The sequence below is a fragment of the Leopardus geoffroyi genome, chromosome B4 (genome assembly GCF_018350155.1).
Source record: "Leopardus geoffroyi isolate Oge1 chromosome B4, O.geoffroyi_Oge1_pat1.0, whole genome shotgun sequence".
NCBI lineage: Eukaryota > Metazoa > Chordata > Mammalia > Carnivora > Felidae > Leopardus > Leopardus geoffroyi.
In genome coordinates this window covers 137,167,168-137,179,466 of record NC_059341.1, presented here as the reverse complement: position 1 = coordinate 137,179,466, position 12,299 = coordinate 137,167,168, and the positions used below count along the sequence as shown (strand labels likewise).

Here is a 12,299-nt window from a genome sequence, read left to right as displayed (position 1 = left end):
AGCCCGACGCGGGGCTCGAACTCACGGACCGCGAGATCGTGACCTGGCTGAAGTCGGACGCTTAGCCGACTGCGCCACCCAGGCGCCCCTAACGTTTATTTATTTTTGAGACAGAGAGAGACAGAGCATGAGCGGGGGAGGGTCAGAGAGAGGGAGACACAGAATCTGAAACAGGCTCCAGGCTCTGAGCAGTCAGCACAGAGCCCGACGCGGGGCTCGAACTCACGGACTGAGAGATCATGACCTGAGCCGAAGTCGGATGCTTAACCGACTGAGCCACCCAGGCGCCCCTGATTACACATCTTAACTTTAGTTTCCGAATCCTTTTTGGGGGGAGATAATTATTTTCACCTTTTAAAAAATTAGACTTTTTCTTTAGAAGTAATTTCAAACCTCCAGAAAATCTGTAAGAATGAGAATAGTACAAATAGTACCCATAGACCTTTTACCCAGATTTGCCAGTTGTGAACATTTACTCTCATTTGCTTCTCCTGTGATCTTTTGTTATCTACGTGTGGTCTGTATGGAGATGCAAACGGTGTACAAGACATATACACTGTGTACATAATTTTTTTCTGAACTCTTTGAGAGGCAGCCGCTTATATTATGGTTATTTACTTGTAAAAACTTCACTGTGTATTTCCTAAAAATAAGAACTATTCTCTTACATAATCACAGTAATCAACATTAGTAAATTAAACATTGAGATACTGCTTTAATCTATAGCCCGTATTGACCCACTTGACCCAATAATGTCCTTTATAGAATTTTTAATTTAAAAATGGCGTTTTTTCTACCTTAAAAGTATATGAATGTACAGAAAGTTCACATGACCCTCAGACGATAAAACTGTGCTGTGGCCTCACCCTTTTGGGGAAAAATATATATCATATATACATTTATACATATATACACATATAAGTACATATAAAATGTATAGTAGAACATTTCTACTAATTTTACTCTATTTTTAAAATTTTTCTTTATTTTTTTTTAATGTTTATTTTTGAGAGAGAGAGAGAGAGCGCACAAGTGGGGGGGAGGGGCAGAGAGAGAGGGAGACACAGAATCCGAAGCACGCTCCAGGCTCCAAGCTGACTGTCAGCACAGAGCCCGACGTGGGGCTCGAATTCACAAATCATGAGATCATGACCTGAGCCGAAGTCAGATGCTCTACTGACTGAGCCACCCAGGCACCCCTATTTATTTTTATTTTACAGAGAGATCCTGTGAGCGGGGGAGAGGGCGAGAGAGGGAATCCTAAGCAGGCTCTACTCTCAGTGTGGAGTCTGAGGAGGGGCTTGACCCCATGACCCCGGGACCATGACCTGAGCCCAAATCAGGAGTGGGGCACTCAACCAACTGAGCCACCCAGGCACCCCTAATTTTACTCTATATTTTAGATAGAACTAGATTTCAGATAGTTTTGTAGACAACTTGTTGACTTCTTGTTGACTTTTAATTGATCACAGATTGGCCAGGCATTTATGCTATTTGTACCCAGTTTATTGAGGATGTATGTCAACTCAGACACCTAGGTGAAGTAGCTGTGCCTCCTAGAATACCCACCCCTCTGATGGCATCCTGTCCTACACCATGAGAACTCCTGTGCGGTCTGCTACTTGGATCTGAATCCTCTAACGGGCTGTCATTCTTGTTTGAATGTAGATCCCCCTCACCAGCTCTGGTGCCATTCCTTACCTTGAATTCCTGTCCAGGTTCGGTGGGATGGACCTACATATAAATGTTATAAAGAGGTAAGTGGTTTCGCTTGCTCATATGAAAATGTGAATTATGGAATGATAAGAGAGAGGCTATGAGGTCATGAGAGCTAATCAGGTCAACAGATATGTGTGGAAGATGAGTTGGTAGAGCTTGTCCATATAGAATTTAATGGAGTTAATCCTCAGTCAAACGTATATGTAGACAAGTCTTTAGTAGCCTCAATGTAGGATGCATTTTAGAACAAAAGAAATAATACTGTATTGGAAATGGAAACATAACAAATTAAGACAGTGCTAATATATATTATGTGCAGTGTACTTCAGGTTTGGAAATAATACATTTTAAATTTGACGTAAAAATGTTAAGATGCAAAATTTAAATTTGTTCATTTTTATTTTATTTCTAATGTCTCTCATTCAAAAGCGATCATGTTTTAGGAGGTAGAAATGAAATATTTTTTAAAGAGGTCCTTTGGATTCTATAACTGTAGCACGCGCTTGGGGCGCGCTCACTTTACCTGCAAAAGGGGAGTGTTAGAGTATGAACTCTCATGTCTCTATCAGCTGGAAGGTTCTTTGATTCTAGCACGTGATTCAGGAAAGGCCATTTTAGTAAAAAAATTACTCAGATTATCTGACTCTAAATGAATAAACCTCATTTTCTCAGGAGTCGTGCAGTTGTAAGAGTTAAATCTGATCCCGAAGCATTAGCAAGTTTTGGTGTGATAGCTTGCCTGCCGGAATCGGTCGTGGATGCAAGCGTAGGTGTAAGAAATCATGCAGCAGAGGGGAGGCAGAGCAGGGATTGTTCAATGGGCGTGAGTTTCAGAGACGTGCGCAACAGTGTGCATATACTTCACACTGATGAACTGCACGCTTAAAAATGATTAAGGTGGGAAATTTTATGTTGTGCGTTCTTTTTGGTTTGTTTCTTTTGATTTTTTATCACAATTAAAAAACAGAATCGGTGCAGCAACGCCAACACGAGTGACGAAGTATTAGCTCCTAGGTAGCCGGGGACTGCTCTGTGCTCTGTGTAGTTAATGGTCCGTAAGTGTTGGGCTGAGATCATCTCCAGATTTATTCAAATGAATGACTATTTGTTTTACAAACTGTATTTTGATGCTCCTAACCTAAAGCAGTTCCCATCTGTGATAAGGTTGCTGGGTAGACAGTCCCCTCATCTGAATGTTATTTGTTGGAAAAGCTAAACAACTAGAAAACCCGAAAGCAGGAGAGTTCTTTTTTTGTCTTTTGTTTTTGTTCCTTTAATTGTGAAACATCAGTCCAATAATTAGCTTGAGATGAAAAGGATCACAAGTTACTTCCTTAAATATAAAAGGCTAAATGTTTAAACTAAGTTTGAAAGGTTTAGCTGAAAACTGACTTAACCCGTGGGGCTGAATTTTCTTTGCTGTTGGAGACAGTGAATCGTAGCCAACAGAGATGCTCCCTCTGGTAATATGGTAGGGTATATCCATGAACGCACTTCCGCTGGAAACAACTAAACTGACTGATATAAGGTAAAACGTATACATGCATTTTCATTCATTAGTGAGCTAGCCAGAAAGCGAGGACTCCTTAGAGGCCAACATGAAATGAGACGAAAGCCAGCTTTTGCCCTGAGAGTATTAGCTAAATCCCGGTGGATGTGTGTTTCCGCTTGGTTGGCTATTTAGAGTGGAGGGGACAGGAGACACGCTGAGGTGGAGGGACCCAACAGAAGACCAGTACATATAAAGTTAGGACACCTAAACCCACATGTAAGGGTAAGTTATAAATATAAATCGGCATCACAGAAGGGCACAACAAGGAAACCTACCTTTTTCCATGCTGCATTTGGGCAAAGCACAGTAAGTCAGTATTTATGCAAGTCTGTGCCTGAAATAATGCTACCTGTGCGGTCTGAGAAGTCTTAGACTAGTAGTTCACTTAAAACTGGTCCTGGCCTGGGTGTGGCCTTCTGTAGAGGAATACATTTTCAACCTAGCCCTTAAAGAATTTCCACAAAGTGCCAAGTAATATCAGACCACACACACAAAATATTGAAAAATATGAAGAGACAAAGAATGAGGTTGGCAAACCAATAGAAGCAATGTCCCCTAGGATCAGATATCCAAGTGCCCAAAATACTGGAAGTATCAAATATAGAATCTAAAACTATTTTAGAACGTTCAGAAGAATGAAAGAATGGACTCAACATATAAATACGAAAGAAGAGGCCAAAAGGGAGAAAAAAAAAAAAAAGATTTGGAAAAGTACGGAGCAGAACTTCTGGTACTTGAAAGATGCAATAACAATTGTCGATATAAAATTCAGTGGCTGGGTGAAAGTCGTGGATTAAACACAGCCGAAGGGAGCATTAGTGGAGTGGAAAGTAGTTCCAAAGCAGTTATCCATGAAGGCCACCCAGAAAGACAAAGACAGATGAAGTATGGAGGACAGGTGTAAGAGACAAGGTGGGGAGAAAGAGAAGGCCAAGAGATTTCTTACTGGATTTCCAGATATACAGGGAAAGGATAGGGAAGAGAGACATTGAAAAGGATGATGGCTGAGAAGCTTACGCCAGCCAAATGAAAAGAAACGCCTACGTAGACATGTCCCAGTGAAACTGCAGAGCAGCAGAATCAGAGAGAGGAGAGGAAAGGCAGCAAGAGGAGAAACCAGACTGGCCTAGGGGACCGACCATAGACTGAGACTGGTGTCCCTGGTTTGAAACAGTGGGAAGGCCTCTCCCATGCATGGGGAATAAAGTATTTGCCAGCCTAGGACCTGTAAGGTCTCTTTCTGTGGGAACACCGGGGCCCTTTTCGCTTCTTGCCATAGCATAAGCTCAAGCACTGATGTCAGGCCATGTGGAAAAGGGAGAAACACGTGTCCCCTGTGCCTGTGGTGTTCAAGGTCACCTTTCAACTAGATCCTTCCTTGGTACTACAAAGCATGCCTCTTACTTTTATACACACATGTAGTATGAAGGAACCCCTACAATTGGAGAAGGGCGAGTCGGGGGCCTTTGTGTTTGGCTCTAACTCTTGATTTGGGTGATTGTTAAGTAGGCATTTGCCTTAATTACAACTAAACTGTGAAAATACATATTCTTTTCTATCTATAAGTCATATTTCATAAACACAATGTAAAACTCAGTAAGTTCAAGAAACAGATTAGCTATAGCAGAAGAAGTAAGTGAACTGGAAGACCGGCCAGGAAAAAACTTAGCCAGAAGGCAGCACAGAGTCGCAGAAATGAAACTGGAACTCTATGAAGATGGTAATGAGAGATGGGATGGGGTGATACCTGAAGGAGCAATGGCTGAGGACTTTCCAGAACCGAGGGAGGGTTCCATCCCGCTGACTCAGAAAGCCAAAGAAGTCCCGAGCAGGATTAAAGATGGGGGTGGGGGCGCAACTACCCCCAGACCGAGAGATCTTCCAAGAAGCCAGAGGGCAACATCTAGACAAAAGTGACTTCTGAACAGCAACAGGGATGCCAGGGGAGTGAATTGACGATCGCAGTGTCTGGAAAGAAAATCATTGCCATCTTAGAATTATATATAAAGGACATATCTTTCAGTATTTTCAGAATTGAAATAAAGGCCTTGTAAAACAAAAATGGATTTGGCCCCCCAGCAGATCCAGTGAAAGAACTTTAAAGGATGGACTTTTTAGGTGGAAGGAAAACGCTCCTGGATGGACAGTTAGAGGCGATGCAGGAAAGAGTGAAGGGCAAAAAGGACAGTGAGTGGGCAGTTGGATCCAAACACCCGCTGACCTGAGGAAGCACTAAGGGCTAAGAGTAACGATGGCTTTGGGAATTTAAAAATAGAAGAGAATTAAAATACACGACAGTAGCAATATATACACGGAGAGGAGGGACTAGCATAAAATGTCCTCGAGTTGTTACCTTGTCCAGCAGGAAGATGAGAAATCTTGATTAACTTTAGACTTTGAAAAATGTGCAGGTTATAATTTCCAGAACAACTGCCACAAGATTAAACATGGAGTGTTCAGAGGCAAACAAGTGGTTGGAATCCTAAAAAATGGGATTAACCGAAAGAAGGCAAAAGCCCGCAGAATAGGGCAGAACCAGTAAAAATCCCAAATGTATTGGCGATTGTAATAAATGTTCCACTTAAAAGGCACAGATTGTCTGACTAGGTAACAAATAGTAAACCCCACTAAGAGAAAAACCTAGACAGGCTTACAGAAAGGTTAAAAAGTGAAAGGGTTTCAAGACCTACCATTCCCAGAAACACTAAAGAAAGATGGCGCCGCTAAGTTAGTAACTGATAATAAGCTGTGTTCTCCTGAAGCAGACAGAAAGATGGAATTCAGGGGTGCGAGACGCAGTGTAGGGGAGACAGCTGTGAAGGGAAGAGGGCCAGAGGGGAGTTGGGCCCAGGAGCTGCCCTGCGGACTGGAGAGGGAGGGAGGGAGGAAGGGGGAGATGGGGAGCGAGTTCGCACCCGGCTCCAGGGACACCAGGCTCCGGGGACACTGGGCTCCGGGGACACCCCCGCTGCTCCATTTCTCCAGCTGACGGTGGGTACACAGGCATTTGTCTGTTTTTGTTCTTTAAGTCTGAAACGTATCTTCAAAGTAGTGTTTTGTGTCTCTTCCGATACATAATTAAGACATGAAAAATATTACATTTAATATAGAACCATAAGTCTGGATTCCTGGCGAGTTTCCCTGTTGAAGTTGGGCACTTACCCCTCCCAGCCTCAGTTTCCTCCAACGTAAAATGAAGTTAATTTCTGCTGGAAACGCTCCAACGTCTTCCGCTTACCCCAGTATGAAGTCCGGCTTCCTTATCATGGCCACAGCACCGCAGAGCTGGCATCCATTTCCATCCCTGCACTCACCCGTGTCCCCTGCCCTGCCGGGCGGGCTCTGGACTCCGTGGCCACCGCCAGTAGCAAAGCTGGGACGTGCTGAGTTCCGGCCCCCTCGGCCTCATGCCGCCGTGTCTTCCCTTTGCTTTGTCCAGAGAGCTTTTCCTTCAAGTGGATCGTTCCTGGCTTCTCTGCTGGTAGGTGTCCATCGGATTGTTCCAAAGAGGGGCTCTGAAGTAGTTGATAGATACGTGGATAATGTGAGAGAGAAAACAGTTATAAAAGCAGATGGAGCCACGGGGATGGTACAGACATACATCCACCACGAAGTCCTTTACAGCGTGGCAAAGAGTGCCCCTGGAGTGGACTGGGGACCCCTTAGAGGTCAGGACACAGGACTGCAGCAGAGGGGTGCGATGTGGGGTGTGACCCGGCACCTCCACTTCTCCAGCCATGACCTTCGTCTCCCTCAGTCTCTTTGTCTGCAAACCAGGACGATCATGGCCCCTGACCCACAGTCGTCGTGAGGATTAAGTCAGATGGGGCTCGCCGTAGGAAGTGCTCATGAAATGTCAGCTCTAATTGCTCAGTTCCCACACCACCTGGGAGGAATAAATGTTAGATTTCATTTTATGGATGAGGAAACTGAGGCACGGAGAAGCTAGGGACTTGGTCCAGGTCTACACTGCTGGCAGATGGCAGTGTGTAAGAAATACCTCGCGCTTCTAAATATATAATTTAGAAATTCTTATAATTTTGATCTCTGCATGCCCTACGTAAGCATTTATTTGGTTAAAACATGTTAACAAAAAGTCTTTATTTTTATTTTTAAGGGGAGGTGGGAATGAAATGAATTGCAGTCGGACAGTAAAAGAACTTGAAATCCAAGTAGGAGAAAAGGTAATAGAGATCTTTTAAAATTCTTCCCCCGACCCTTTGTCAAAAGTGTTGTCAGCAGAGGTAGATGAAGCAGAATGGGCCACATCTTGCTGTCTGCACTCTCCCGTCAGAGCCGTCTGACAAATAGATCCGATAACAAGCCCGTGTGAGAGCTTGCATTCAGACAGCCTCGGATGGCGTCTCTTCGGATGAGTGACACCAACAGGGAGTCCTGGAATATGAGTCACTTTTGTAGTAACTTTAGATCCTCAGTATTAGGGCTGCCCTTTCTGGATTTGTCGAGGACTGAAGCAAGGATCTCTTTGGAAAGAGAAAACTACTGCTTTTCAGCAGCAAATGCCAATTAAGAGCAGCATGGCAAAGATAACTGGTGAAACCCAAAGTGGCATATATTTAAGGATTGAGTAACTTTGCCACAGAAGCTACTACATGTGTTTAGGAGAGGAGCATATAGCTTTGCTCCTTCCTGTTTGCTGATTATGGCTGGACATCGGCGCGTACGGCTAGGGAGGGAGGAGATGTGCGTGGCTTCCCGGGGTTGGAATCAGACCCCTTTTAAAATGCATTTGAGCCTGTCAGTTACACAAGCAGTTTGAGAATCATGATTTAATTCACCCGGTTCAATATGTTGGTTTGAAATGTGACAAATCTTCTTTCCTTTTTGAACCTTCTGGGATTTTCATACATTTCAAAATTTAAAAATCGCCAGAAATCCACAAAATGTTTGTCTGAATTTCCCTGGCTGAAGCCACTGACACCAGAAAATTCATCTTAATGTGACATTTTTTAGCATTACATACTCCTAAAAATCTGGTTTCACTATAGTCTATATTAGTAAGAACCCTGGCGTAATTATCTGCTTCTGCTATTGTGGTTCATTTGTTATTCTGTAAGAGATACATAATATGATTGGTATCATTTATGGCACGCCTTTAATTTGTCTCTTCATAAGCTGTGTTAATCATGAAATACTCCTGGGAAAGTCAACCGTTTGTCAGAATCATCATATCAACATAAACACCATCGTGGATCAAAAATACAGCATTTCAGGGGTGCCTGGGTGGCTCAGTTGGTTGAGCATCCGACTCCTGATTTCAGCTCAGGTCACGATCTCACTGTTGGTGAGAAAATAAATAAATAAACATAAAAAAAAAAAAAATACAGCATTTCAGCGAGCGCAGCGCGTATGGACCTGGGCCGGGATTGGAAATTACCAACAATAAGGCCTCGCCGAGGAAAGCCACAAGGGACCCTTGATCTAATTCCTCTGTTATCTCAGCCCCCTCCCTCTTATCCTCACAGTGGGGGGGGGGGGCCCTCCCACTGGTTAGGAGCGAGTTAATCAGTGGGCTTGCACAGTGCAGCTTTCAAGCAACTTCTGGGGAAAAGGCCGAGGAGGGGTGATTGCAGAAGCGCTAAATCCCTGGGTGGCTCGGGGAGTTCTCTGCCACGCATGCTGGCCAGCGTCCACCGCACCCCAGTTCTACCTGGGGCCCCGACTCTGGGCAGGCAGGTGGAGTAGGACAAGACTGATCTGGGGACTGTTAAAAAACAAAAAAAAAAAACTCAACCGAGTAAATGTGAAGATCTAATTGGCTTTATTAAGCCATTCGTGAATTGAACAGCATCCCCAGGAAGCGAAGGAGAGGGGAGCTGCAAGGAGGTGGATTTTATTGGGAGGGGGGCGGGGCAAGAAGCTGTTAGGGAAGGGAAAGAGAGGATTGTTTCAGGCCAGGTCACCTTCCCTGGGGCGAAGGACAAGGGTCTTATTAGGTGGATCACCTCACCTGTCTTTGGGAGAGGGAGGAATAGGGAGGGCCCACGAGACAGATGACCTCAACCGTGCTGGCCGGTAAATTCCAGATTGATTGGCTTCAAATTCCAGTCCTGGAGAAGCTGAAACTTCAAATAAGTCTTGGTTTGCTCTGCTGAGGACAAGGGACTCCATTGAGTGCCTGTGGCTTTCTTTTTAACAGGACCGGTCGGCTCTGGGTTTCCATCTTGGAGCTTTGCCACTCACCAGCGGCCTTGACAAATCTTTATCACTGGCTCTCCCTTAGCGGGGATAATAGCACCACCTTGAAGTATAACTGAGCTCAAGGGGTTCGCCGCTTGGGGTGCGTCAAACTGAACACAGCCCAAGGAAATGTTGAAAGCAAAGAGCTTTGCGTTACCTGTTACAAGTAAGGAGACAGGGAGATAGTTCTCAAAGCGCCATCTCCCTGTGGGGTTAGTACAGGAAGCTTTCATTCTGTATGTCGAGGACAGGGGCAGGAGCTGACAGAGGCACTTTTGGTTCAGTGGGACTCACTAGCGTGTCAGCATGCTAGGGTGCATACATCGTATGTTTATTTATTTATTTATTTTTTTTTGTTTTTATAAATTTTTTTTTTCAACCTTTATTTATTTTTGGGACAGAGAGAGACAGAGCATGAATGGGGGAGGGGCAGAGAGAGAGGGAGACACAGAATCGGAAACAGGCTCCAGGCTCTGAGCCATCAGCCCAGAGCCCGACGCGGGGCTCGAACTCACGGACCGCGAGATCGTGACCTGGCTGAAGTCGGACGCTTAACCGACTGCGCCACCCAGGCGCCCCCATTGTATGTTTAAAAAAATGGCGGAAAGCTCTGCCTGTGGGAGGGGATCTTAGTATTCTAAGGAGCGGAAGGTAACTTCAGGGCAACTCGGGGGGGCTTCTGCACGGGTCCTCAGCTCCAGTCCGGCTCATACTGGCTCTAGCAGGGGGCTCTCTGGTGAAGCGTCTAGCTGGATGTCTTCTTGGCCGGACCTGTTGGCTCCGCAGAACAAAACACATCCTTCCCTTCTTCCCTTCTGCTGGTAGCTTTTCTCCCTCCTATTTGAGTAACTTCCTGAGTGGCATCCCGGTTCCCAGAAGTGCTGTTGTGTGCCTTACAAATACCCGGTGTGTAAAGCACCTGGAACAGTTGGACAAGGCCAGCTATCACTGTCTCATTATTACGGTAGGTGCCTTTGAAGGATAGACAGGAACGCCAATGGACCTCATCCCTTCCCACCCACTCCCAAAATAAACAGAACCAAATATCCTCACCTGTTAGCCATGTGCAGTAGCGTATTTCCAGTTAAGACTATTGTCCTGCGAATGGCCCCCACAGGAGCGCTGGTGGCTGCGATGAATGCCTGGAAGGTTTTTTTATTTTTATTTTTATATGTAACTTATTGTCAAATTGGTTTCCATGCAACACCCAGTGCTCATCCCAACTACCTGGGAGTTATTAAAAACAGGGTCTCTTTAGACATGTGTTGTCACTGCCGGGTGATCTATATGGTTTGGGCGAGCTCATTATTTTGTTTTTTTTTTGTTTGTTTGTTTTTGTTTTTAAAAAAAATTTTTTTTTTCAACGTTTATTTATTTTTGGGACAGAGAGAGACAGAGCATGAACGGGGGAGGGGCAGAGAGAGAGGGAGACACAGAATCAGAAACAGGCTCCAGGCTCTGAGCCATCAGCCCAGAGCCTGACGCGGGGCTCGAACTCACGGACCGCGAGATCGTGACCTGGCTGAAGTCGGACGCTTAACCGACTGCGCCACCCAGGCGCCCCAACATTATTTTGTTTTAAATATAAGTCCACATGGCTTGCCAGAGCCGAGAATGTGTGCAGGTAAGTGTCTCTGAATTTTGGGAGCCAGAATTTTGCTAACTGTGTGTGTGGTCTAGCCTTCCTAAGCCGACAGATAGTTAGCAGTCAGGGCCCCAAACTGACTGAACCCCAGTGCTTGTGTTTCCTCATCGTTACCCCTGCAGTGAGCTTGGTCTGATGGCTGGTTCCTCGGCCTTTCCCTTCTTCATGGGCACTTTGACCCTCCAACAGGTGTTTACATTCCCGCTCGTTGTCGAGTTGAACCCTTGGGCTCTCTGAGCCCTGTTTTCTCCATCAGTCACGGGGTGGGATAGGGCGGGCCAGACTGGATGATCCCCAGGTCCCGTGTCTCCGTCTTCTGGTGAGTGTGATCCATGGCTTCACGGGAAAAGGTTGCCGTCTGACCCCGGCGGGCCCTGTGTGTGGGAGAAGAGAAGCTGTGTTAGCCCAGGTAGTCCTCAGGGCGTCACATTCTGGCTCCGGCTGGTCCTGGTCCCCTGATGGCGCTGCACTGGGTCCTACTCGGTAGGGGCTCTGAATCCTGTGCTTTCCTTCCTTGCTCTCACTCCCTCGATCCTTGCTTTTCATTTGGTCACAGATACGTTCTTTCCTTTGTGCCTCTTCTGTGCCATGACTTGGCATCTGCTTGACGGGTCCTTGAGGTCTCTGGTCTATTCAATTCCCTGCTCTCATAGTCTCCTAGGGAAGCAGAGGCATTTAGCGGGAATCAGGCACACCTGGCCTGAACCAACCCTGATTACTTCCTGGGGGTGTGGCCTGACTCCCTCCCCCGAAGCCCGGGGCCACCAGAGGGTAGCTCTCGGAACAAAAATGGGAAATGGAGGGTTTTGTTAGAAGGAGAAGGGAATAGGGGCAAGGGGATTTGCAGAAGGGGACCAACAGCACCCGCTTCAGCCTCCTGCCGAAAGGATCCCGCTGCCCCCGGGCCTTAATCCTTTGGACGCTATGTAATTTTTTGAATTTTACCAGCTCTATGAATAATAGCACTGATTGAACACTTACTAGGAGCTGCTCTAAATATCATATAGTGTTAAATTATTTCGTTCAAGGGGAGCCTGGGTGGCTCAGTCAGTGAAGTGTCTGACTTCAGCTCAGGTCGTGATCTCGCGGTTCGTGAGTTCCAGCCCCGCGTCGGGCTGTGTGCTGACAGCTCAGAGCCTGGGGCCTGCTTCGGATTCTGTGTCTCCTTGGCTCTCTGCCCCT

At 45.9% G+C, this 12,299-nt stretch overlaps 1 protein-coding gene across 8 annotated transcripts in view; it reads left to right on the top strand.

The window, feature by feature from the left end:
- EFCAB6 (EF-hand calcium binding domain 6) overlaps positions 1-12,299 on the top strand; it is a 250,449-nt gene that overhangs the window by 43,804 nt on the left and 194,346 nt on the right. For 7 of the 8 annotated variants that reach the window (XM_045467278.1, XM_045467283.1, XM_045467280.1 and 4 more), the window contains 2 exons: positions 1,669-1,757; positions 7,389-7,455. In XM_045467278.1, coding sequence (XP_045323234.1) covers positions 1,669-1,757; positions 7,389-7,455 — 156 coding nt within the window. Of the gene's footprint in view, positions 1-1,668; positions 1,758-7,388; positions 7,456-12,299 lie in introns of those variants that run through there. The other variant, XM_045467284.1, reaches the window with a different exon arrangement.